Below are 24,456 nucleotides of genomic sequence, written 5' to 3' on the forward strand. Positions count from 1 at the left end.
GCTGGGATCAGTTTGAGCATGCAATTTCGAAGGTGCCTTGGAGGCAGTACAGTGCCATTAAGACTCTCAGCTTGCCTCTGAAAGATTTTTACAATCTTACATGCATTTACTCCACGAAAAGGCCGCGATTTTTCCTACCTCATTGGGAGCGAGGCAGGTGACTTCAGGTGCGCACTGGAATCCCACATCTGGTTGCAGCCCACACTGTCCAAGTAATCGTCTGTTGATGGGGCTTGTTAAGCCTGCCCTGCGAGGCTCCCGGCCAATTAAAAGGAAACGGGTCTGATGGCATCATTTGATGATGCATCGTCAGCCGGTTTCCGTAAAGAGACCATGCGCACATTCATTTTGACAGTTGTACTGGCATTGAGGTACTACAACACTGACAAGCACTGCACTAAGGTGCATGGCTGCACCCAGGCTCTCCCATGACTCCCTCCAGATGCTTATGGAGTCACAACACACGGGGAGGTTCGCTTCTCTTCACATGGGCGGATGACCCCTCTCCAGGACACCACGAGGCCTGGTTGCACATTGCATAGGAAGACACAAGCAGCGATGTCATCAGGAGGACTTGGCTGCACTGGCGCAAATCTTTCCATGATCTCAGTGGATCATGAAACCTTACTGCAAAGCCACAAATCAACCTCCTGTGCCACTCATCACATCCATATCACTCTGCCTTCCCTATCCTTACTCCCACCAACTTACCTTGCACCTCCACTCATCCCTCTCTCTCTATCTACATTATCATATTCCCATCTCACTAGCCATCCCTCACACTCACCCTCATCCTCATCCACTCATATCAACTAACACACAAGGGCACCAATCTTTATGTAAAGTTTCTGCTAATGTGTTGTCAAACATTGAAATCTTTATTTTCAACACTTTGCCTTCTTGGACAGATCTGTGTGCACCTTTGAAAGTGGCTTAGCAAGTTGCAGCGAATGGTGAGACACAATGGAAGCTCCCCCCCACCCTCCCCAATAGTGATGACTGTGAAAGGAATGGCTTGGGCATTGTATGAATACTTTATGGTGTTGGTGTGGTGGTGCCTACCTGCCGCATCATGTGGCAGTCAGGGTATACAGCGTCAAGTGAAGTAAATCTGTCTATGGTGAGACTGTCCCGGGCAGCAATGTGCTCGGATACTGATGCCTTGTGTCCTGTGCAGCATCAGGTGATTACAAAGAAGGTTGGTGTTATTGTTGGTGATGCTGCTGTGACTGATGATATTGGTGTTGGGGCTGATCGTAGTGGGATTCTGAGAACCAATTTGAGATTTTTTCAAGGGCACCAAGGCTGATGGAATAGATGGCACATGAAGTTGAGATACAGAAGTGATCTGTCCAAGGAGGTGATACTGGATAGAGACTTCACTGCAAACACTTCAAATCTCCATAAACCTGAAAAGTGTATTCCAAATCCTAAAGGCTACAGCTTCTAACATTGTAAAATAGTAGCTTTTATACCACGTTTGCAGCTGTCAACTATTCACAGCAATGGAGAGTCACTCAGAACCTGATACACTTACCTGACGTGATCCCCGAGCGCTAGGAACCTCATCAAAATCTTGGAAAAATCATTAGGATATTGTAAAATGCTGCTTCTTAAGTATCTGAATTGCTTGACCAAACGCTTAGTGCTGGGTCTGCAAACCACAGGAAGAGCCGACATTTGGGAAACTGACAAGGAAGCGGGTTCAGAGTGGACTTTCGCCCTGCTGTCAATCACGGCCATTTTGACAGCAGACCCACCTGCAAACGCGCACTCGCAGCGCTGGTAAGATTCTGGCCAAAGCTTTGCATTGTATGCCTGTTACATATAATTAGGAGGATATGTGCCAACTGTTCAATTATGACATTCTGGTTGTTATCTCATTGTATCCTACATTATCAGTTAGCAAATCATATTATGAAATGCTCAGGGCATTTCTTTTACTGACAGTGATATTTAACTCTGCTCCTCTTTACCCGTCTGGATGCACCTATCCGCTCACCAGCACTTCAGAGCATGCTGGCCAGTGGAAGTGGGAGCCACCCAGATCAAAAATCTTGATGAGAATTTATTCACCCTCTTATGAAGGGGGTCAATGGGGACTTACCTCTGCCTTCTTTCGAGCCAGTGATGACAGCGGAGTGTAAGCGGCTGGCCAGTGCCCCATTTCCTGTCCCATTCTGGCGAACACCTAAGATGCACCACTAGCAGCGCAGGGGTCCACCATTGATATTCTAATCAAGGAACCTTTCTCTGCAACGGGATCAGCAGTGCTGGTTCCTGGTGGACCACTATTTACACCAGGTTCAAAGGCCCACCAAGTTTCAGCCACAGTTTTATTTGTGATGTTCCAATTTTTTTTAGAAATTAAGATACAATTGTTACAAGTTAGACTACTCCCAACCCTTTGCACAGTTAAAGGCAGTTTTCTTAAGCACATCATCATCATAAGCAGTCCCTCGGAATCGAGGAAGACTTGCTTCCACGCCTGAAGTGAGTTCTTTGGTGGCTGAACAGTCCAATACGAGAGCCACAGACTCTGTCACAGGTGGGACAGATAGTCGTTGAGGGAAGAGGTGGGTGGGACTGGTTTGCCGCACACTCTTTCCGCTGCCTGTGCTTGATTTCTGCATGCTTTCGGCGTTGAGATTCAAAGTGCTCAGCGCTCTCACAAATGCACTTTCTCCACTTAGGGCAGTCTTTGGCCAGGGACTCCCAGGTGTCAGTGGAGATGTCGCACTTTATCAGGGAGGCTTTGAGGGTGTCCTTGTAATGTTAAAGCTGTCCACATTTAGCTTGTTTGCCATGAAGGAGCTCCGCATAAAGCACTTGCTTTGGGAGTCTCATGTCTGGCATGTGAACTCTGTGGCCTGCCCAGCAGAGCTGATCGAGTGTGGTCACTGCGTCAATGCTGGGGATGTTAGCCTGGATGAGGACGCTGATGTTGGTGCGCCTGTCCTGCCAGGGAATTTGTAGGGTCTTATGGAGACATCATTGGTGGTATTTCTCCAGTGACTTGAGATGTCTACTGTACATCGTCCATGCCTCTGAGCCATACAGGAGGGCAGGTATTACTACAGCCCTGTAGACCATGAGCTTGGTGGTCGATTTGAGGGCCTAATCTTCGAACACACTTTTCCTCAGGCTGCCAAAGGCTGCACTGGTGCATTGGAGGCGTTGTTGAATCTCCTCATCAATGTCTGCTTTTGTTGATAAGAGGCTCCTGAGGTATGGGAAATGGTCCATATTGTCGAGGGCCGCGGCGTGGATCTTGATGACTAGAAGGCAGTGCTGTGCGTGGAGGACAGGCTGGTGGAGGACCTTTGTCTTACGTATGTTTAGCGTAAGGCCCATGCTTTCGTATGCCGCAGTAAATACATCGACTATATCCCGGAGTTCAGCCTCAGAATGTACGCAGACGCAGGCATCGTCCACGTATTGTAGCTCAACGACAGGGGTTGGGGTGATCTTTGACCTGGCCTGGAGGCAGCGAAGGTTATCCAGCTTCCCACTGGTTCTGTAGTTTAGTTCCACTCCAGCGGGGAGCTTGTTGATTGTGAGATGTAGCATGGCAGCGAGGAAGATTGAGAAGAGGGTTGGAGCGATGACGCAGCCCTGTTTGACCCCGGTCCGAACGTGGATTGGGTCTGTAATGAATCCGTTGGTAAGGATCACGGCCTGCATGTCGTCGTGGAGCAGGCGAAGGATATTGAAAAACTTTTGGGGGCGTCCGAAAGGGAGGAGGACACTCCATAGACCCTCACAGTTGGCAGTGTCAAAGGCCTTTGTAAGGTCAAAAAAAGGTATAAGGGCTGGCGCTGCTCCCTGCATTTTTCCTGCAGCGGTCGCACTGCAAAGATCATGTCCATTGTGCCCCGGACATAGGGGATGAAATCCACACTGTGACTCCAGGAGGAGCTCTTCAGCCACAGGGAGCAGACGATTGAGGAGGACTCTAGCGACAACTTTCCCAGTGGCTGATAGAAGGGAGATTCCCCTGTAATTGCCCCAGTCGGACTTGTCCCCTTTTTTAAAGATGGTCATGATCACTGCATCTCTGAGATCTCCTGGCATGCTCTCCTACCTCCAGATGAGAGTGGTGAGGTCATGTATCCACGGCAACAGCGCCTCTCACCATACTTTAGTGCCTCAGCAGGAATTCCATCCGCTCCCATAGCTTTGTTGTTCTTGAGCTGTCTTATGGCTTTTCCTATCTCGTGCACCTTTGGGGTTTCATTGAGGCGGTGGTGGATCACATGCTGCGGGATGGAGTCGAGAACACTCGAGTCAAAGGCAGTGTCACGGTTGAGGAGATCTTCGAAGTACTCCTACTAGCGGGCCCTGACAGCCTCGGTGTCCTTGAGGGTGTTTCCCCATTCTTGGCGAGCAGTGGGGTGGGGCCTTGGGAGTTGGGACCATAGATGGCCTTGACTGCAATGAAGAATCCTCGCACATCATGGCTGTCGGCCAGCTGTTGCATCTCCTGTGCTTTCTCCATCCACCACCTGTTCTTTAGGTCCCGGGTTTTTTGTTGGACCTCAGCCTTGAGCCGCCTGTAATGTTGCTTTGCTGCTCCTGAGTTGGGTTGTTGCTTGAGGTTCAGAAATGCTCTGCACTTGCGATCTATTAGTTCTTGGATCTCCTGATCATTCTCATCAAACCAGGCCTGGTGTTTTCTAGTTGAGTGACTAAGTGTCACTTCGCAGGCACTGGTCATGGAGGCCTGGAGGGCAGACCGAGCACTGTGGGCATTCAGCATCTCAGGGTCATCAAGGCATGCCAGGTTAGCTGTGAGGCGCTGGCTGTAGAGGGCTCTCTTAGCTGGGTCTTTAAGTGCCCTGGCATTGACTTATTTGCGGCACTGCTTCTGCTCTCCCCTCCGCTTTGGGGCTATGTTAATGTCGATGATGGATCGGATTAGGCGGTGGTCCGTCCAGCAATCGTCAGCTCCTGTCATGGCGTGGGTGATGCACACATCTTGCGATCCCTGGCTCGGATGATGTCATAGTCGAGCAGGTGCCAGTGCTTGGAGCGAGGGTGTTGCTACGATGACTTGTATTTGTCCCTTTGGAAGAACAGAGTGTTGGTGATGAGAAGTTCATGTTCTAGACATTTTGTCAGGAGTAGGGTACTGCTGGAGTTGACTTTCCCTACCCCCTCTCTGCCAATCACGCCTCCCCAGAGGGCTGTGTCTTTGCTGACCCTGGCGTTGAAGTCACCTAGGAGGATCAGTTTGTCGCCCGCGGGGACGCGGGACAGGGATGTTTCGAGGATGGAATAAAAACCCTCTTTGGTAATGTTAATACGGATTCTTTTTCCTTCAATCTGTTTCAGCGAATACACTGACATGAACACCAAAGCAGCTTATAACAAAGCAGTCTTTATTATTTGTTTCACCGGCCGGGACTTATCAGAACAAAGGAACGCTCTCTCTTCAGAGTGCGCTCACTTCCCTTGGACAAGCCCCGTTACAATGTAGGGGCGCAACGGTTATACACTTTCGGTACGTAATACAATTGAGGGACATTCAGTTCACCCTATCCTTTGTGATCCCTCCTTCCCTTTGTCCACTCATGAGCCGATACCTGGCCTTCCTTGCCCAATTAGATGTGGGCAAGTGCTTATAGCAACTGTTTTGCGCAAAGAGCTTTTTACCCATTGCTTGTAAATGTTCCATTTTTACTGGCGTGACTAGTAACCAAGACCTTGAGCAAGTCTGCTATTTGTGCTGATGTTGTAACATTTGCAGTCTGACATTCTTTTAGTTATCCTTCCATGATTCCTTTGTTCACTTCACTGTCTCTATTGCTATACATTTTTACACATTCTCATTCCCCCCTTTTATCATTCCATGATAACCCTGGTGACTATTCCAGGAGTATCGCATTCAGCTGTTCGCACTCTCTTTCCTGATCCTCCTTGTCGAGTAGGTCTTTAGTTTGCTGGATCATTAGATACGATCCCCAGGATCCACCTAACAGCCAATCAAACCAGCCTCCTCCTCCTGCAGGGGTGGATAATTTCTTTACCTCCCTTCTTATGTGATCAGCGAGATTGGTTATGTTTTCTGAACTATCGGGGATGTAAGTGCAACATTCAGATCCTATCAGGGCACACGTTCCCCCTTTCTCAGCTAACAGATAATCGAGGGCCATTCGGTTTTGTAATGCCACGGTCTGTATTGCTATCATTTCGGCCGTGATGCCCTCCAGAGCTTCAGCAGTACAGTTAGCTATCTGTTCCAATACCCTCTCTAGGTTCTGTACTTCATCCATGGTGCGTCCTATCCCGAATGGGAACATCATGACCCCAAAGAACCTCTCGACGGGGGTGAGGGCTCGCCTGTGTCGGCTGGAGGCATGTGCTTCCGCCAGGGTACGTGTTTGCCGCACAAATGGCACCACATATCCCAAATAGCAGGATCCTGTCCATCGCCTAGGTAACCAGGGATATGCCCTATGCCCGCACACAAAATACGTGCTGTTATACGCTGCCTTTTTATATATTGTGTTGGGGTCCCAAGACTGGGCCCACAGACCTCCACCTGTTTTATTCGGAAGGTGAGAGAGGATGCTCCTCCTGCCCTCCGTGATCCCTCTCTTAACTCGCCTTTCATCTTTCGTATTTGCATTGGCCCCCCTCCTTTCATGCTAGTCTGGCTCAGAAACCACTTGACAGTCTCAGTTAGGGTCAGTGGAATGGGGCGCAAATGAATTCCCCCTTTGGAATGTACAGGGATATGTGAGCACACCTAGCAACTAGAAAAGTTCCCATTTCACGCATAAACATAAGACATATACAAAAAGGTGTTTACATGGAGCTCTCGCTTCAGTCTCGCTTCCCACGCGCCGCACTTGACGTACACCAACGCTACTATACAGACTGTGGCACACAGACACAGTTTCATCTTATCGCTCTAGGTTAACAATTACTCGAGAGCAAAATGTTTCTTGTAGCATCTCTATGGACAAGGATAAATAGTCCGAATATTTTGCTGAATCAAAGAGTTCGGTTTTCTCGCCTCTCTTCTCAGGTCACCGTCGGTGTAGTTGGTTGTCTATCACTACGGGCAGGGGTTCAAACTGTTCTCCTCGGGACCCACTCGGTTAGTCGGGACGCTCCTAGGAATGACCTTATTCAGCTATGGAGAAGAGGAAGTCTGGAACAGAAACAGGGGTTAGGACAACCAGTAAAATAGGTTTGTTATGGGGTGACAAGTTTACAGTGGTGCAGGTGAACCCAGACGCTTCTCCCCTCAACCTTAGCTGCAGTGGGGGTGGTAAGCAACACCTGAAAAGGCCCCTCCCATCGTGGCTCTAATCCCTTTCGAATCCATTTCTTAATCAGGATATACTTCCCTGGTGCCACGAGGGACAATTCGGGCGAAACTGGGAGGTCGAGGTGAGCATCTCGAACCTGGTTGTGGGCTATTCGCAGAGCCTGAGTCAGGGAAAGAACATAGGTGGTCATTTCCTCAGTCATGTGGTGGAATTGGACAGTAGAGGGGACATTCTGATTCCATGGGGTCCTTAGGGGCCTACCATAAATGCTCTCCGCGGGGGTCAGTCTAGCCTTGCCGGTGGGAGTAGTTCGGATCTGGAATAGGGCTATGGGAAGGAGTTTGAGCCAATTGAGTCCGGTTGATGCTACCAGTTTTGCAAGCTTGGTTTTAAGAGTTTGATTAGCACGTTCAACTAATCCCGCAGCTTGGGGTCGGTAGGCACAATGCAGCTGCTGGTTAATGCGCATCTGGGAACAGAATTCTTTGCCAATAAAGTGAGGGCCATTATCGGAACTCAGTCGAGCTGGGATACCATATCTAGGAACGATTTCCCTCATTAACACCTTAACAACAGTTTGAGCCTGATTGTCCAGGGTATGGTAAGCTTCGATCCATTTGCTAAACACATCCACTATTACTAACACATATTTGTAACACTGAACTCTTTGCAACTCAATGTAGTCCAACTGCAAGGTCTCAAAGGGACCTTCTGGTAGTGGCGTCTTACCCCAATCACAGGGGACTCCCTTCCCTGGATTATGCTGTTGGCAAACAAGACAGCGTCTACTGATGTTCTGGGTCACGCCTGGAGTCTAGGGTGCCACCAAGTGGCCAAAAGCATGTCACTTGTTGCCCTTGCTCCACAATGAGTAGCAAAGTGCATACATTCAATAACACATAGGGCCAACTCGTCAGACATGCAAGTCTGTTCCGCGGGAGTGGTCCAGAGTTTAGAGACATTGTCTTAAGTACATCCATAATCTTTCCACAACAGTTTATCTTTTTCAGGAGCGTCCTCCTGTGCTTTAATGACATCTTGGATGGTTGGCATTGGTTTTTCCGAGGCTAACTTATCCTTTGCAGGATTTTAGTCTGACTCATCTTTTATCCATGCATGTCGAGGTCACTCCGTGAAATCGGAGGTCAGGGTTAGGTTGGGTTTGTGGATTCCCCACCGTGGGGTACATTGGCTCTTTTGCCACAGGTGATGGTGCTATGGCTGTGCACTGTACTATCTGTCTCAGTCTGACATTCTTTTAGTTATCCTTCCATGATTCCTTTGTTCACTTCACTGTCTCTATTGCTGTACATTTTTACACATTCTCAGTCTCATCTGTTATATCGAGTGTTGGGGCGTACGCACTGATGACTGTGGCGCATTGGTTCCGGGATAGGGTGAATCAAAAAGACATGAGGCGTTCGATAACCCCGCAGGGGGAGTCTTTGAGGCGGTCGACCAGCTCATTTTTGATGGTGAAGCCGACTCCATGAAGGCAGCGTTCTTCCCCTGGTTTTCCTTTCCTTTCCAGAAAAAGGTGTAACGACCACTTTGTTCCTTGAGCTGGTCTTCCCTGCCTGCCGTGTCTCGCTGATGTCGATGTCAAAGCGTAAGTTCCCGGGAAACTATGGCAGTGCGGCGTTCCGGCCTGTCACTATTGGAGTTGCCCATGAGGGTCAATCGAGGAGGCAGGAGCTGATAGAGAATTCAAACAGGCTGCATTTAGACAGGCTGTGAAAATTCACAGACAACAAGTCAGAGATGCTACGTGAGTGGTAGCACGTTGCATTAAGGCATCAATCAACTTGACATTTTAGGACCCTTGGGTAGCGAGCCAATTAAAAGATTAAAAGACTATTCATTTAGCCAATAAGGTCAAAGAAGGCGAGTTCTTTTCTGTAAATTGATCCAGGTATAACTACAGCCATTTTGACCATGTGGTCCCAGAAGGACAAAGACCTGGCTTAAAGCCAAGAACTTGTTACTGCTGTCTGCCAAATTAAAGAAGTTAAAACTACAATCGGAGTTCGTATTTCATTGGAAATTAAGAGATCTAACAATTTTGGCATCACGAACACGATTGCTGAGGAAAGAAACTGAATTTTGGACATCGGACCTACATATTGAGGTAAGGACACCTCTTTTTAAAAGTCCTTGGTCAAAAGTTTAAATTCGCCTCTCCTTCTGCGCGATTCCAAAAGCCTCCGGTTTGCGAACCCTCCGGTTGGTAGTCGGCTCGAGGTCCCATATACGTCTAAACTTCGGCAGTGTGTTAGTTAATTAATCACCGACCTATTGATCGGCTAGAAAGCCTATGACTCGAGACCCCAGTAAAGAAATTATAACAGCAGGAGATAAGAGCAAAGAATTGCCTACAACTGTTAAAGGTGGGCAAGCACCACCTGAGGTTTCGCTAGATTTAATTCTCGAACAGTTGAAAGAATACATAGAGCAGCAATTCAACTTATCTAAAACCTGTATTAAGATCGAACAGAAGTACGGAACCTCCAAAGGACAATGGTCCTTGGACGAGATTAAAAGGGTCTGGGGAAAAACGACCCGTATGAAAAATAAAGAGCGAACTAGATGGTCCCTAGCGGTTATGGGCCAGATTCGAAAGCGGAATGAAATTATAATGCGTTCCCAACATGATCGAGAACTGACCAGTACAAAGGATCAATTGCAAACTGTTTGTGCACATCTGCGACAGAAAAAGCTTGAACTTGAAAAGCTGGAAGTGGAAGTTAAAGATCTTAAAGGTGAAATTAAAGAATGGAAAAAATCATTAGGTCAAGAGACAGTAATAGGAAAAGGAAAATGTATTGATCAATTCCCAGGGTACCCATGTTTGGATAAATTAAAAGCGCAAACCTGAAGACACGACCGAGGAATAGATACGAATTCTGAATCCTCCGACGATACAGGGTCTTTTGCCACGAATTAGGGGTGCGCTTTGCCCCGTTTAAAAAAAGACGAATTGTAGTCAAATCAGAAGAGACTGCAGATGAGGGCGGAACCAAAAAAACAAAGAAAAGGGTGTACGAAGAATACTTATTTCATGATTCGGCAGACCCAGAGAAAATTGATAAATGGTCCAAGGAATTGCCCAATCCAAAGAAAGGGGGAGTAAAAACGTGGGACCAATTGGACCGCTTAAGAAATATATATCAACTTCATCCCTGGGACGGAGTGCAAATTTTGACCATAATGGTGCCAAAAACACAGGGAAGAAAATTGCACGACAAGGTAGAAGAAGCTTTGGGGCAGGATGAGCAAGATTTAGATGCAGGATGGGAGGCGATTAAACACTGGCTGCAAGCCTTCAGTCCAGCTAAGACAGACTGGGGAAAAATTGCAGCATGCCAACAGAAAGGAACAGAGGAGGTCCTGGAGTATGACGAGCGGTTTAGATGCACGTGACTAGAACATTCGGGTATGAATAATACGGATGAGGAAATGAATGAACAAGTGTTTGGACCCCTGAAAGCAGCTTTCGTGGCAGGTCTAAAGCCAGAACTGTCCAAAATGCTTAAGGTAGTGTTACCGGACTGGGAAGGTCGAGGAACTACCTTTGCAGCATTGGTGGATCGATGTAACCAATTAGATCGGGATATGGGAGCTAAAGTCCGAGCTGTACAGGCTATGGGATGGAAATCCCAGGATTCCGATAAACAGTCATTAGGAAAATTGCCCGGAAAATGTCATTATTGTGGGAAAGAAGGTCACTGGGCCAAGACGTGCAGGGCAAAACAGCAAGGTCGTGGCTGGGGAAGAGGACGCAGCCAGGGATACAATTCAGCCAACAAGCCAGGCTTGTCACAAGATAACGACCTCATAGAAGCATTTAAGCGACTGACAATACAACAACAGAAGGAGTTACTTGGGACAGCAAAAACCGATTAGAGCCCACCCTGGCCCTCCTCCTCACACTAATACAACAAAGGGGAGATGGGCTATATATAACTGTGAGGGTGGGCGATAAGGATGTGGACTGTCTTTTAGATACAGGGGTGGAATTAACATGCTTACCCCTACAATATGGAGACTTTTTGCCGTTGGATGGTAGGGCACGGACAGCCTATGGAGTTGGGGGCCATAAAATGGAAATTAAAAGGACAACACCGGTACTTATAGGGCTGGGTCCACATGAACTAACCATGCCAGTCTGGATAGGCCCAGTAGATCAACCCCTTTTGGGAATGGACGTTCTAATCCAAGTAGATTCATCGTTGCATTTCGAGGATGGTCGGGTGACATGGTCAATTAGAACTTTGAAGAAAGAAGAATTGAAGGAACACCCAATATAGGGTAAAGATAAGAACGATTGTGGCCTACTCCAGATGGAGCCTGCGTCATTTACAGGGACCAAGCCTCCATGCACAAAACAGTATCCCATCAGTCCAACTGCCATCGCGGGAATCGTACCAGTTATTCAGCAATTGGAGAAACAATGGGTGCTTATTAAAACGCATAGCTCCTCCAATAGCCCCGTGTGGCCGGTACAGAAATCTAATGAGACTTGGCGTTTGACTGTCGATTATAGGAAAGCTAACCAGTGTATTGATCAAAAAGCTCCTTTGGTCGCAGATCCCTCCACCATTTTTAATGCCCTGAAACCGGAGCATAAATATTTCTCGGTTATAGATATGGCCAACGGATTTTGGTCGGTGCCTCTGGCAACGGAGGTTCGACAGTGGTTTGCTTTCACGGTCCAAGGACAACAGTATACTTGGACCCGGTTACCGCAGGGTTTCCACAACAGCCCTACGGTATTCCACATGGCTTTACAAAGCCATTTGCGAGAATTACCTCCCCTGTCATCCACAGTCATCCAATATGTAGAGGATATCTTGCTAGCTTCAAACACGGAAGAACAGCATGAACAAGATTTACGAGCTTTGCTGGATCACCTTCGGCTGAAAGGACATAAAGCCAGCATCAACAAAGCACAAATACCCCAAGAAGAGGTTGTATACATGGGACAAAAGATTTCACAAGGAAAGAGAGAACTTACCCAGGATAGAACTGCAGCCATTCAGGCTGCTAAAAAACCCACCACTATTCAGGAACTAAGGTCTTTTTTGGGATTGTGTAACTTTAACAGAAATTGGATTGACTCCTTCACACAGCTTGCTCAGCCATTGAATGATAACTTAAAGGGGAAACGTGCCTCTAAAGAAGCCATCACCCTCACAAAAGAACAGCAAGAGGCCTTCCTGAGTTTGAAAAAGGCTTTGTGTTCGGCACCGGCTCTGGGAATCCCTGACAGTGGTAAGCCATTTACCCTGTTTGTCCATGAGAAAGAAGGATATATGACAGCTTTCCTGACACAAGAACATGGGGATCGGCAAAGACCTATTGGCTATTATTCGGCAAAACTGGATGCGGTAGCCCTCGGATGGGGAAGTTGCCTAAGGGCCATGGAAGCTATATGTCAAGCGGTATTGACCACTGCGGGTCTCGTCCTCGACCAAAAGCTGATTGTCAAGTGTCCCCACACCGTACACGCTTTGCTATCTATGAATAGAATGTCTCAGGTGATGGCAGCTAGATGGAGCCGCTGGACAGCAGTTTTGGAAGCTCCAAATCTCCATATCGTCCGGGCCAGCCCGGTTAATCCCGCAACTATGCTCCCGATGTCAGAATCGAGGGAGCAAGAGGGGGGAGAATATGAAGAGCATGACTGCGTGGAGATTTTAAAAGAAACAGAAGAAGCAGCCTTAGCAGCAGAGGAGCCTTTGCACAACCCAGACCTCATCCTGTTTACAGATGGTTCCTCCTTTGTTGACAATGGTACCAGAAAAGCAGGATGGGCAGTTACAACCTTATATGAGGTAGTGGCAAAAGGATGTTTACCCTCAGGAATGTCAGCACAACAGGCCAAGTTACGGGCCCTGTCAGAAGCATGTCGAATAGCAGAAGGACAGACAGCTAATGTCTACACAGATTTGCGTTATGCTTTTGGAGTCGCTCACGACTTTGGTATGTTATGGCGGAAAAGAGGATTCCTCACTGCTGCTGGTACACTTATCCGAAATGGAAAAGAAGTCAGAGACTTACTGGAGGCCATACAATTACCTCAGGAAGTGTCCATCCTGAAGTGTAAGGCCCATACCAAGGAAAATACCACAGAAGCACAGGGAAATGCCCTAGCCGACCAGGCAGCTAAATATGCCGCCTCACACGGTGTTCCTCCAGAAGAACCAACACAGATGTGCAGATTGAAAGCACTCATTACATTCCCCGATGGGGAGTCCCGAGTAGCATTGACTCCGATCAGGGAACACACTTCACAGGTGCTGTCTGCCAAGAAGTCTGTAGGTTACTGAACATTACGTGGGATTTACACTGTCCTTATCATCCACAATCATCAGGACAAGTAGAATGAATGAATCGAACTCTGAAACAACGGCTTGCCAGGTATCACCAAGAAGGAACACCATGGCCCCAGGCACTACCAATAGTGCTATGTAGCATTAGGGCAACCCCGAACAGAACTACAGGTCTAAGCCCATTTGAAATTATAACAGGAAGACCCATGTCACTGCCAGGAACTATCGATTTATGGAAAGCTGATGTTCACTTAATGAGTGACACTTTGTTATCATACTGTCAGAACTTAACCAATGCTATTAGTTCTGTTTCCCGACAGGTATCGGCAGCTTGGGGTAATCCACCTGAAGGAGGACACGACATCATCCCGGAAGTCTGGGTGTATGTGAAAAAGTTGCATAAAGAACCTTTGGGTGCCAAGTGGGAGGGACCTTATCAAGTGTTATTGACCACCCAGGCAGCTGTTAAAGTCCAAGGAAAGAAAGCCTGGATCCACGCTTCACACGTTAAACGAGCACCTGTAACTGAAGCTGAAATCTAATAAGGACAATTACTTTTTGCGAAAATGTATAAATTTACTGTATTATTGATTGTAGGTATTCTAGGCATAGGCCTACTTCTTACTAGCCGACCCTCTGCACCAAAGGGAAATAGTAGGGTTGCAAGGGAATTACATGTAAATACCTTTTTATATATGTCATACATTTATGCCAAGCAAGGTAACATTTCTAGTTGTTGGGTGTGTGCGCATATTCCTATTCACTCAAAGGGAGGGATTCCCTTGAGGCCAGTTCCCTTGAATATCTCGGAAATGGCTGAATGGATAATTAATCAAAACAAAACAGGCAATGCATTTCAGTATACGGAAAACTGGGCACATTAATGGAAGTCAGCAGGTGACAATCTGACTACCTTTGAAGAGGGATACCAACCGTACTACAATAATTCCAAACGGCCCCCATTTTTTGTTATCACTAATACAACGGGAATAGGAAGATCGGGGGAATCGGTCTGTCTGATTAGAAACATAAAAGGAGGCCAAAATATGGGGTATATTAACTGCTCCCGGAATTATAATATAATCAAGCCACGGAACCGTCCAAACTGGGCTGATGTGGGAATTTTTAACGTAACGGGGATTCTGAATAAAACAGATGGAAAAGCCTGGATAGGCCCCGGAGTGTTGCTGACAAAGAAACAGCTAACATTCATTGCCTATAATGGCACCTATTGGGTGAGTGGCCACAAGGCCTACCCTTGGCTGCCCCAGAATTGGATGGGATCCTGCTATTTAGCCTACATTGTGCCTTATAAGTATCATATAAAGTCACTGTTGGAACATTTACACCGTCCTAAGAGAGCTATCACAGAAACAGAGAGGTTCTTTGCCATTCTGATCCCTGGGTATGGGACCGCCAAACTGGCAAGGGAATCCATTAACATGGCATCCATTGTGGAACGAGTAGCCAATGATACCTCAGAGGCCCTAGTTAAAATCAATGCAGAAATGGTAGCAATCCGCACAGTAGCCCTACAGAATAGACTGGCCCTTGATTACATCCTGGCTGAAAAGGGAGGTACTTGCACTCTACTCGGAACTGAGTGTTGCACATATATCCCAGATAGCTCCGAAGAAATTACCCACTTAGCGGAGCATATCCAAAAGGAGGTAGAACAACTTAAGCAACCCCCATCATTCACTTTGTGGAGTGGAGCCACTGAATGGCTAGGTTCAATAGGAACTTCATTGGTGGAAGGTTTAATTCTATTTGTTGTAATTGTTTTACTTTTATATTGTTTGTTTATGTTGATTAAATGTTGTTGCAACCAGGCGGCTGTAGCTGCTGTCCCGCATGTGAGACACCTTGCAGGTCCCAGCAGACCATCTGTACGTGGCACAGGAGTATGTTATGCTTAAGGGAAGGTTGTTTACTGGTTGAACTAAGATATTGATTTGGATTAAATTGGAATAAGGTTAATTAACCTACTAAAACCAGACTTCCATTATGGCCACGATGGAACTCTGGTTGGTGTAAATTTGTGTGGAAGCTACTAGTCCGGACATGTGGTGAAACACATCGACAAATTTTAGAAGGAAACTCTATTAACGTGTATGACATTATTTTGTAGAATGTTTAACCAGTGATACCTGATGTTTTAGGATTCAGTTTGTGAAAGAATCAAAGGGGGGATTGATAGAGAATTCAAACAGGCTGCATTTAGACAGGCTGTGAAAATTCAAAGACAACAAGTCAGAGATGCTATGTGAGTGGTAGCATGTTGCATTAAGGCATCAATCAACTTGACATTTTAGGACCCTTGGGTAGCGAGCCAATTAAAAGGTTAAAAGACTATTAATTGAGCCAATAAGGTCAAAGAAGGCGAGTTCTTTTCTGTAAATTGATCCAAGTATAAGTACAGCCATTTTGACCATGTGGTCCCAGGAGTTCAAAGACCTGGCTTAAAGCCAAGAACTTGTTACTGCTGTCTGCCAAATTAAAGAATTTAAAACTACAATCGGAGTTCGTATATCATTGGAAATTAAGAGATCTAACAGAGCTCAGAGTAGTGCGAGTCCGGGGTCGTCGGAGAGGCCTATTAAGGCCAGCAGGAGTTGAGCAGTTCAAGCAGTCAGTCGAGAAGGCGGGAGCTCGGAGCAGCGCGAGTCCGGTGTCGTCGGAGAGGCGTACCGGTGCAGCTGCAGCTGGGAGAGGAGGCAAAAAAGTAGAAAGAAATCGAAAGGTGACATCACAGCCAAGAGGGTAAGTGATTGGCTGGTGATTGGTGAGTAGTTATTCTTTTACCTTTCCCAAATCGGTAAGTAACCTTTAGCATTGTTGTTGCCAATTTAATTGTATCTCAGGGTTAAGTCATGGCAGGAGAGCTTGGACACATGTTATGCTCCTCCTGTACTATGTGGGAAGTCAGGGACACTTCCACTGTCCCTTACGACTACGTGTGCGGGAAGTGTATCTTCCTCCAGCTCCTGACGGACCCGTTGCGGAACAGGAGCTGCGGGTGGATTCACTCTGGAGCATGCACGATGCTGAGAATGACGTGAATAGCCCGTTTAGTGAGTTGGTCTCACCGCAGGTAAAAGGTACACAGCCAGATAGGGAATGGAAGACCAACAGGAAGAGCAGTGCAAGGAAGGTAGTGCAGGGATCCCCTATGGTCATCCCCCTACAAAACAGATACATCGCTTTGGGTACTGTTGAGGGGGATGACTCATCAGGGGAGTGCAGCAGCAGCCAAGTTCATGGCACTGTGACTGGCTCTGCTGCACAGGAGGGCAGGAAAAAGAGTGAGAGAGCTATAGTGATAGGGGATTCGATAGTAAGGGGAATAGATAGGCGTTTCTGCGGCTGCAACCGAGACTCCAGGATGGTATGTTGCCTCCCTGGTGCAAGGGTCAAGGATGCCTCGGAGCGGGTGCAGGACATTCTAAAAAGGGAGGGTGAACAGCCACTTGTCGTGGTGCATATAGGTACCAACGACATAGGTAAAAAACGGGATGAGGCCCTATGAGACAAATTTAGGGAGCTAGGAGTGAAATTAAAAAGTAGGACCTCAAAAGTAGGAATCTCAGGATTGCTACCAGTGCCACGTGCTAGGCAGAATAGGAATCACAGGATAGCTCAGATGAATACGTGGCTTGAGCAGTGGTGCAGAAGGGAGGGATTCAAATTCCTGGGGCATTGGAACCAGTTCTGGGGGAGGTGGGACCAGTACAAACTGGACAATCTGCACCTGGGCAGGACCGGAACCAATGTCCGAGGGGCAGTGTTTGCTAGTGCTGTTCGGGAGGAGTTAAACTAATATGGCAGGGGGATGGGAACCTATGCAGGGAGACAGAGGGAAATAAAATGGAGTCAGAAGCAAAAGATAGAAAGGAGAATAGTAAAAGTGGAAGGCAAAAAATAAAAAGGGCCACATTACAGCAAAATTCTAAAGGGGCAAAGTGTGTTAAGACAAGCCTGAAGGCTCTGTGCCTCAATGCAAGGAGTATTCGGAACAAGGTGGACGAATTAACTGTGCAGATAGCAGTTAACGGATATGATGTGATTGGCATCACGAAGACATGGCTCCAGGGTGACCAAGGCTGCGAACTCAACATCCATGGGTATTCAGCATTTAGGAAGGATAGACAGAAAGGAAAAGGAGGCGGGTGGCATTGCTGGTTAGAGAGGAAATTAATGTAATTGTAAGGAAGGACATTAGCTTGGATGATGTGGAATCGGTATGGGTGGAGCTACGGAATACCAAAGGGCAGAAAATGCTAGTGGAAGTTGTGTACAGACAACCAAACAGTCGTAGTGAGGTCGGGGACAGCATCAAACAAGAAATAAGGGATGTGTGCAATAAAGGTACAGCAGTTATCATGGGTGACTTTAATTTACATATAGATTGGGCGAACCAAACTGGTAGCAATGCGGTGGAGAAGGATTTCCAGAGTGTATTAGGGATGGTTTTCTTGACCAATATGTCGAGGAACCAACCAGAGAGCTGGCCATCCTCGACTGGGTGATGTGTAATGAGAAGGGACTAATTAGCAATCTTGTTGTGCGAGGCCCCTTGGGGAAGAGTGACCATAATATGGTAGAATTCTTTATTAAGATGGAGAGTGACAAAGTTAATTCAGAAACTAGGGTCCTGAACTTAAGGAAAGGTAACTTTGACGGTATGAGGTGTGAATTGGCTAGATTACACTGGCAAATAATGCTTAAAGGGTTGACGGTGGATAAACAATGGCAAACTTCAACAATCGTACATCCCTATCTGGAGTAAAAGTAAAACGGGGAAGGTGGCTCAACCGTGGCTAACAAGAGAAATTAAGGATAGTGTTAAATCCAAGGAAGAGGCATATAAATTAGCCAGAAAAAGCAGCACACCTGAGGACTGGGAGAAATTTAGAATTCAGCAGAGGAGGACAAAGAGTTTAATTCAGAGGGAGAAAATAGAGTACGAGAGGAAACTTGCCGGGAACATAAAAACTGACTGCAAAAGCTTCCATAGATATGTGAAGAGAAAAAGATTAGTGAAGACAAACGTAGGTCCCTTGCAGTCAGATTCAGGTGAATTTATAATGGGGAACAAAAAAATGACAGACCAATTGAACAAATACTTTGGTTCTGTCTTTACGAAGGAGGACATAAGTAACCTTCCGGATGTACTAGGGGACCGAGGGTCTAGTGAGAAGGAGGAACTGAAGGATATCGTTATTAGGCGGGAAATTGTGTTCGGGAAATTGATGGGATTGAAGGCCGATAAATCCCCAGGGCCTGATAGTCGACATACCAGAGTACTTAAGGAAGTGGCCCTAGAAATAGTGGATGCATTGGTGATCATTTTCCAACAGTCTATCGACTCTGGATCAGTTCCTATGGACTGGAGGGTTGCTAATGTAATACCACTTTTTAAAAAAGGAGCGAGAGAGAAAACGGGTAATTATCGACCGGTTAGCCTGACATCAGTAGTGGGGAAAATGTTGGAATCAATCATTAAGGATGAAATAGCAGCGCATTTGGAAAGCAGTGACAGGATTGGACCAAGTCAGCATGGATTTATGAAAGGGAAATCATGCTTGACAAATCTTCTGGAATTTTTGGAGGATGTAACTAGTATAGTGGACAAGGGAGAACCAGTGCATGTGGTGTATTTGGACTTTCAAAAGGCTTTTGACAAGGTCCCACACAAGAAATTGGTGTGCAAAATTAAAGCACATGGTATTAGGGGTAATGTAGTGACGTAGATAGAGAACTGGTTGGCAGACAGGAAGCAGAGAGTTGGGATAAACGGGTCCTTTTCAGAATGGCAAGCAGTGACTAGTGGAGTGCTGCAGGGCTCAGTGCTGGGACCCCAGCTCTTTACAATATATATTGATGATTTAAATTATGGAATTGACTCTAATATCTCCAAGTTTGCAGATGACACGAAACTGGGTGGCAGTGTGAGCTGTGAGGAGGACGCTAAGAGGCTGCAGTGTGACATGGACAGATTAGGCGAGTGGGCAAATACATGGCAGATGCAGTATAATGTGGATAAATGTGAGGTTATCCACTTTGGGGGCAAAAACACAAAGGCAGAATATTATCTGAATGGCGACAGATTAGGAAAAGAGGAGGTGCAGCGAGACCTGGGTGTCATGGTTCATCAGTCATTTAAAGTTGGCATTGCAGGTACAGCAGGTGGTATGTTGGCCTTCATAGCAAGGGGATTTGAGTATAGGAGCAGGGAAGTCTTACTGCAGTTGTACAGGCCTTGGTGAGGCCTCACCTAGAATATTGTGTTCAGTTTTGGTCTCCTAATCTGAGGAAGGATGTTCTTGAAATTGAGGGAGTGCAGCGAAGGTTCACCAGACTGATTCCAGGGATGGCTGGACTGACATATGAGGAGAGACTGGATCGACTGGGCCTTTATTCATTGGAGTTTAGAAGAATGAGAGGGGATCTCATAGAAACATATAAGATTCTGACGGGACTGGACAGGTTAGATGCGGGAAGAATGTTCCCAATGTTGGGGAAGTCCAGAACCAGGGGCCACGGTCGAAGGATAAGGGATAAGCCATTTAGGACTAAGATGAGGAGAAACTCCTTCACTCAAAGAATTGTGAACCTGTGGAATTCTCTACCACAGAAAGTTGTTGAAGCCAGTTCGTTAGATATATTCAAAAGAGAGTTAGATGTGGCCCTTACGGCTAAAGGGATCAAGTGGTATGGAGGGAAAGCAGGAAAGGGGTACTGAAGTTGCATGATCAGCCATGATCATATTGAATGGTGGTGCAGGTTTGAAGGGCCGAATGGCCTACTCCTGCACCGATTGTCTATGTTTCTATGTTTCTAAGTCCGACTGCAGCAACTACAGAGGAATCTCCCTGTTATCAGCCTCTGGGAAAGTCATCGCGAGAGTCCTCCTCAACCGTCTTCTCCCGGTAGCTGAGGAGCTCCGCCTGGAGTCACAGTGCAGATTTCGTCCCCTACGGGGCACAACATACATGATTTTTACAGCGTGACAGCTGCAGGAAAAATGCAGGGAACAGCACCAGCCCCTATACATGGCCTTCTTCGACCTTACAAAGGCCTTTGACACTGTCAACCGCGAGGGCCTATGGAGCGTCCTCCTCCGTTTCGGATATCCGCAAAACTTCGTCACCATCCTCCACCTGCTCCATGACAACATGCAGGCCGTGATCCTTACCAACGGATTTTCTATGTTTCTTTGTTTCTAAGTGACAGTCTAATCACCATCCCTTGACATTCAACACCATTACCATCACCGAATCCCCTACCATCAACATCCATTGACCAGAATCTTAACTGGACCAGCCACATAAATACTGTGGCAACAAGAGCATGTCAAAGGCTGGGTATTCTGCGATGACTGTCTCACTTCCTGACTCCCGAAGCCTTTCCATCATTTACAAGGCACAAGTTAGGAGTGTGATTGAATACTCTCACTTGCCTGAGTGAGTGCAGCTCCAGCAACATTCCAAAAGCTGACACCATCCAGGACAAAGCAGCCCGCTTGATTGGCCCTCCATCCACCACCTTAAACATTCACTCCCTCCATCTCTGGCATACTGTGGCTCCAGTGTGTACCATCTACAAGATGCACTGCAGCAACTTGCCAAGGCTTCTTCGGCAGCACCTCCCAAACCCGCGACCTCTACCATCTAGAAAGACAAGGGCAGCAGGCGCATGGGAATACCATCACCTGCAAGTTCCCCTCCAAGTTACACACCATCCTGACTTGGAAATATAATTGCTGTTCCTTCATCGTCACTGGGACAAAATCCTGGAACTCCCTCCCTAACAGCACTGTGGGAGTACCTTCACCACACGGACTGCAGCGGTTCAAGAAGACGGCTCACCAATACCTATTCAAGGGCAATTAGGGATGGGCGATAAATGCTGGCCTTGCCGATGCCCACATCCCATAAATGAATCTAAAAAATAAAATGCTTGACTTGCACCATACTTTAAAATGTCCCAAAAATGAAAGACATCCAAAATGTTGGTGTTCTTTTCAAAATCTTTTTACTCAATTTACACTAAACATAATGTGAGACTTTCTGCACAGAGCCCCTTCCACTGACACAATGTGGAAACAGGCAGCCAAAAAGGGCACTCTACCTCCAAGGACAGGTGTCCAAATATATTCTTAGATTTCTTTGCAACGCAACCCTCTCTGAAGAATGTCTCAGATAAAAGCAGTCCTTTGTCACTGGAAATATCATCATGTTATTACTGAATTGCACCCATCGGTTAATTAAAATGGAATCAGCATCCTCGTTAGTGGATACTTGGCAAAGGCCTGAAATAAAGGAGTGAATTTCCATGGGAGTTCTCCCAATTGTCCACTGTAGCTTTGGTAGAAGATCCATGAAAACCCCAGAGAGATCGTGTAAACGCCAGTTATGGCATTTTATTGGGTTCCCGTTGATCTGCTGCAAAGTTACAGTGAATGATTGGAAGAACCACCACAGAAATTCAAACCCAAAGCTTATTGGAACTTCATTTGGTGTGACACTTCACACAGTGGTGACAGCAATTACAAATAATGGCAGGAATTTTCTGGGATCCGTGCAGGCGCGATCAGAGGCGGGTTGGGTGGGAAATTTGAAATAAGTTGGAGCAGCTGAGGAAAGTGCCATCATCTCGCCCCACGCGCCTTTCCCTCGGGTGCATTTGCCGATGTGGCAGCGACCGGAATGGCAGAGGCAAGTGACCTAAATCAAATCATTATCACCTTGTTGACAGACCCTTAAGTGCTGTTTTTAGCCTAACTTTCGAATTTCGCTGGATGACCATGGGATTCACACAGCTCGGGAAACACATCTGTCAACTTGAGGCAGGAGTTGAGTGACCAATGCTCCAGCTGATTAGCTGACAGCATGAAATATACTATCAAAGCTCCCACCTGACAGCTGAGCACTTTCCTCAGGCAGAAGCTGTTGCTGACTGCATTCCCAGCACAGATTTAGCTTTCTACAGGCTGCAAGTGTTTGCAGTAAAGTCACCATCCAGTCTCACCTCATTGGTAGAACCTATCACACCATTGACAGATTGCTTCTCTCATCTCTACTTGATCTGCCATCTATTCCATCAGCATTATACTGCCAGTTTATACAGTCTCACCTTGGTCCTCAGAATCGGACCATGATGAGCCCCAACACCAGCAGCACCAGGCACACCAACATCAACACCACCAACCTTCTCCTCAACCACCTAATGCTGCACAGGACAGAGGGCAACAGCATAGGACTGCACCGCACCAGAGGCGGTACCCCCAACACAGGGTATACAGGCAAAAGGTGAGTTTCCTCAACACGACTGACCACCAGGGCCAAAGGAGACTCAGGCTATCGCGACAGGTCATCACAGACATTTGTAGATTGCTGGAGTAAGACCTGCAGCCCAGAGGAGCAGGTGGGCACACCTTGCTAGTGGCTGTCAAAGTTAACAGCGCCATCAACTTCTTCACCTCAGGCTCTTTTCAGGGATCTGCAGCAGTCATTTGCAGTATCTCACAATCAGCCACCCACATCACACAGGACAGCGATGCCCTGTTTGACAAGTCAGACAATTATATCAACTTTGTCACTGATGAAGCCAGTGTTACGGAGCGGGTGTTCAGCTTTGCAACTCTGGCTGGTTTTCTCTGGGTGCAGAGTGTCATTGACTGCACACATGTGGCCATCAGGGCACCTCATCATAACCTAGGAGTCTTTGTCAACCGCAAGGGCTTCCACTCCTTCAATATGCAGCTGGTCTGCAACCATAGGAAGATCATCATGCTTAATGTGCCAAATTCCCTGACAACTGCCACGACTCTTTTGTCCTTTCTCCAGTCCACCCTCCCTCAGCTTTTTGCTCCTCCAAACAGACTTTTCGGCTGGCTGCTTGGAGACAAGGGCTATCCACTGAAGACATGGCTCATGACACCCTTGAGGAGGCCAAGTACTGAGGCCGAGGAGAGATATAGTGAAAGCCACACTTCCACTAGATGTATCATAGAGCAGACAATAGGCATGCTGAAAATGTGCTTCAGATGCCTTGACAGATCTGGAGAAGCCTTTCAGTACGCACCAGCCAGGGTCTCCAGAATCATCGTGATCTGTTGCACCTTGCACAACATAGCGCAGCAGCGAGAATTAGTGCTGCATGAGGAGCAAGGCTCTGAGCGCTCAGCCTCTTCCGAGGAGCAAGAGCAGGAACATAAGCTGGAAGACAAGGAGGAGCAGAAGCTGGAGGAACCTGCGGTCCAGATCCCACCAGCACCTAAGCACATTGCTGAGCAAGTGGCCAGGGATAGCCTCATTATGGCCAGGTTTACTTCACTTTATGCAGTGCACCCATATGGCTGCCACAGGCTGCCCCAGGTTGGGGCCACCCCACAGCAACACTATAAAGGATCCCTACAATGACCAAGCCATTCATTTCACACTGACCACCATTGCTGGAGGTACCGTTATGTCTCACCATTCACTGCAACTCACTAAGCCACTTCCAAAGATGCACACAAATGTGTCCAAGAACGGAAAGTGGTGAAAATAAAGATTTTTATGGTTGAGATCACATTAAGGGGAACTTGACATTAACATTGAATAAACTACCCAAGTAACTACCTTTGTAAATCTAGTTGTGTGTCATCTTTCTCTTATGTGTACTTCTACGAGGTGCTAACCCTGTGCCTTCAGTAGAGGTACAGGCAGGTGTTCATTTCCCTGCTGCGACTGCTTAGAAACTCTTGACGGACGTCCTCCGGGTTTTGGAGTCTGTGATGGCCCCACAAAAGTCTGCTCCTCCTGCGACTGTTCAGGGACAGGATCGCCCATTGTTGT

At 47.0% G+C, this 24,456-nt stretch overlaps 1 protein-coding gene across 1 annotated transcript; it reads left to right on the forward strand.

Moving 5' to 3' along the window:
• Positions 1–1,072: 1,072 nt before the first annotated feature.
• On the forward strand, positions 1,073–24,039 carry LOC139264113 (putative nuclease HARBI1). The gene is made up of 2 exons (XM_070880204.1): positions 1,073–1,256; positions 23,102–24,039. Exons 1-2 carry the CDS (start codon positions 1,073–1,075, stop codon positions 24,037–24,039), a joined length of 1,122 nt encoding a protein of 373 aa, XP_070736305.1.
• The last annotated feature ends 417 nt before the right edge of the window (positions 24,040–24,456 follow it).

Source organism: Pristiophorus japonicus, chromosome 5, assembly GCF_044704955.1.
Source record: "Pristiophorus japonicus isolate sPriJap1 chromosome 5, sPriJap1.hap1, whole genome shotgun sequence".
In the NCBI taxonomy this organism is placed as follows: Eukaryota; Metazoa; Chordata; class Chondrichthyes; family Pristiophoridae; genus Pristiophorus; species Pristiophorus japonicus.